At 48.4% G+C, this 3,429-nt stretch overlaps 1 protein-coding gene across 1 annotated transcript in view; it reads left to right on the top strand.

The window, feature by feature from the left end:
- The first annotated feature begins 2,807 nt into the window (after positions 1-2,807).
- The window catches only part of LOC113207246 (aromatic-L-amino-acid decarboxylase-like), a 6,856-nt gene continuing 6,234 nt past the window's right edge, over positions 2,808-3,429 (top strand). Inside the window, exon 1 of the mRNA XM_026423726.2 lies at positions 2,808-2,900. Coding sequence (XP_026279511.1) covers positions 2,875-2,900 — 26 coding nt within the window. The 5' untranslated portion in view covers positions 2,808-2,874. The remainder of the gene's footprint in view (positions 2,901-3,429) is intronic.

Genomic DNA, 3,429 nt, shown 5'->3' with positions numbered 1-3,429 from the left:
CCGCCCCGCCTCGCCCCGCCTCGCCACGCCCCCCTCTCATGTCGTCGACGAGTGGCCAAACCATACGAGTGTTGCCGAGTGAGTCCCGATCGCCTGTTTGCCTCGTTTTCCTCTCGTTCTGCTCCTGCTTACACAAATCATTTCGGGAGCACGTCTCTGCTCCTCCGTGCGCCTCTCTCAGTCACCCCCCACCCACTCCCCGCCTCCCCCTCGCCTGGTCTGACTTCGACCTACCCTCGAAGAAGAGGCGGGCACCTTTGTTATTAGCCCGGAGCAGGCGCAGGGCAACGCGAAACTTTCTGCCGGAGCCAACTCCAGAGATGCACCTTGTTCATCTGCCAGCGGCGCGGCGGTGCGGCGCTTTACAATATAAAACTCGCGCCTTCTGACCGCGACGCTCTCGCCTGGCTCTCACAGGGGAATAAATCATTCACACGGGACGCGATGCGCCGAGTTACGAGTTATTTCCCACGCCGTGCATTTATTTCAAATTCATGGTTGGAATGACTTCCCCCCCACGTCCCGACCAAATTTAACCGAGAGAGTCTTTCTGTTCGCACCTCAATCTTCCCACGACACCTAAAACAAACATATTTCTGTTGTGAGCCATGCCAGTGCCGCTCGTCCCGGCTCCAGGTCGACTGCCCCGGGTATAGTAGGCAGCCCATCGAGCACGGCAGTGAGTGCGGTGGCGGCCGTTTCGCAGGCGAAGGCGGCGGTCTCGGCCGGCACGGCACGCCCTCCTGCAGCCCCGCCCCGCCCGGATGGAGAACGGTCCGCGCGCGAATCGCCTGACGTCCAGCGGGTAGGCAATACATTCAACACTGGCGGGACCCAGCGCTGGGAGGGAGCCCGCCGCTGCGCTAGGGAAAAATCTATCAACCATAACAAATAAATCGATACTTTCTGGAAACAGTCTTTGAATAACTACAACTCCGCTTTGTATCCTCCTTTCTTCTGCTTGAATTGGATGGCCTTATTTGTTAAAATTTGACTTTCCTGTTTATAGAAAATAAATAGTAAAATCGTAGTATTTGGTCACTCTGTTTCAGTCGGACAAGCACGTTCCTCTCTTGATACGGTACGAAAACGCCTCAGATGTAGAACATGCCCACCATTGCAAGAAGAGTGGTACACTTCGACGTCGACGGGTCCTCTGAACGTCGTCCGATCTCACAGTGGTGACGCTTGAACGTTTGTCCGATCTCCCAGTGTACCTAGGGACATGACAATATTAAAGCGTCACCGGGAAATCGGACGAAGTTAAAAGGACCCGTCGACTTGCACAGTGGGACACGTTCTCCTCTTTGTATCTGACGGACTGTTCCATAGAACAGTATACTGTTGCTAGTGCCAGAGACTTTCATTACTCGCCATTTAGAACTCCCCTTACTGTTCATTAGTTTCCTCAATTCACGATTATAGTTATCTGTTGCAAAGTTCGTAATTGCAACTAAACTATTACTATTCTTCAATGTCGGGTACTAACCGTTCGAAGTTGGTATAAAAACAAACAATTCGTAACATCGCTATTCAATAGAGCTAATTCATCAGGATGTTTAAAAGTTTGTTTCAAATAAAATTCTAGTGGCCGGGGTCGTTTTCTTTCAGAGTGGTCTGAGCGAAGTGACTACATTTGGTGGATCAAAATCGGGTTGCGTCGAGTGAGGAGGAATCGGTTTTGGGTGGGTCTCAACTGAATTTCGGGTGCCGATCCGGCACGCTGCCCAGTCCAGCACGGGTCGGTCGGCTACACTTAGAAATTTTTTTCCTGCCGGGCACTAGACGGTTGTTTAGTGCGTCCTACTTTGTTCCCCTAGCACAAAAAATTGTGTTCCCGCCACTAAAATTACTGTGCGTGGCAACAAAATTTTAAAGCTCGGCAACAAAACTTTGGTGCCCAGGCACAACTACTATATAGTGCGTCAGAAAACTTTCAGTCTCGTGACAAAATGTTTAGTGCTCAGGGCCAAAACAATTTCTCAGTGTAGGATCGAGCCAACGAATCAGGTTGAGTTTGGGTACAGATCCAGTTCACTTCGCTTAAGCCAGCTTTTGGTAAAACAACCGAATCACAGACTGTTCATTACTTTACGTACATTTCGAAGAGTTTGCGTAGAAAAATTAGGAGGGAATTTTTTGTCAAATCACGATTTAATTTTCCAGCAACGTGCAGCATCAAGAAACAATTTTTAATTTACGGTGAATTAAATTGAGTTAGCATGATCTTTGGCTCACTGCCAGAAATACTGTACCAAAGTACAGCAAAAGGACGGTATGTTTGTAGAAATGAGGTACATGATCACTGTACTTTTTTGCTGTGGTGCCCATGACCCCATGTTAAAGGATACTGTACTTTTGTACCTCAAAATACTGTACCTTACTTAGTCAAGTAGGTTAGGTCAGTCTGCGACCAGGCAAGTACTTGACCAGTCCGTACTGTGTTTTTTTTTTTCTGACAGTGCAGTTTGTTGACAGTTTACTACAAAAAAACCCAACGTGTTTTTTTAACGATCATGAGCTCCGTGAGCTCTTGTTTGTACGTCAGGGTACACTCTGTGTATCACGTAGCACTCAACGTGTTAAAAACGTCGAATGAATCCAAAACAGTTTTCAAAAAGTGTTAGCTATAATTAATTTTATTTTGAACAATTTATGGCCACTCCCTTCGACTGTCTTGTCTTCTTTTCAAGCTTTTTTTTTTTTAAATCTTTGCACAGTTGTTTGACATGCAAGTATGACTAGGACAATGACCCAGGACGTCGCCCGACATTGCCCGACAGTAATCTCCCCGCGTACTCTCCCATATAAATATCTCTCCCAGCAAATGAACGTTCGTTGGACTTGCACCGGTGTGCGCCGCCCTACTGCTGTATGAGAGAAGGCGACATTGTCGACAGGTGAGCCAGCTTTACGTTCGTTTGGTCGACAAGTGATCGGTACGCCGGCGGCAACCAGCTCATCACGCCTGACATTAAATCTGATCGGACGGAACTGCCCGCTTCGCAGGGCAGCCTTGTGTTCAAAAATACCGATTGTCAGGTGAGCGCCTACCGTTCACCGATTGTCCAGTCGGCCTGGGTTTTTTCACTCGTTAATTTCTTGTGGTACTCTTTCCAAATTGTTCCAAATTAATTGGTTTTGCAAGCAATTAGTGGTTTCGATGAGCTTGTTTAATTTGGTTCCAAGCCGAGTGCGTAGCTTCCTCACGCAAAACAAAATTAACTTTGGGAAGGACAATTGGTCACCTGGAATGCGATGATGTTGCTGTGCGGTCCTGATAGCCTAGGAATCAGTTCAGCTCGTGCGCAACAACACGTGTCTGGGAACGAATACGCGCTTGACAAGCATGAAACAACAACAGAGCGGATGTCGGGGAGGTGCACACGAGAAGGGCCGGGCGTAGCGAGGAGGAAGGCGGGGGGAGGG

The sequence above is a fragment of the Frankliniella occidentalis genome, unplaced genomic scaffold (genome assembly GCF_000697945.3).
Source record: "Frankliniella occidentalis isolate FOCC.00 unplaced genomic scaffold, Focc_3.1 Scaffold58, whole genome shotgun sequence".
NCBI classification, from domain to species: Eukaryota; Metazoa; Arthropoda; class Insecta; order Thysanoptera; family Thripidae; genus Frankliniella; species Frankliniella occidentalis.
The sequence above is the reverse complement of the archived record's forward strand: the minus strand, read 5'-3'. Positions and strand labels throughout refer to the sequence as shown.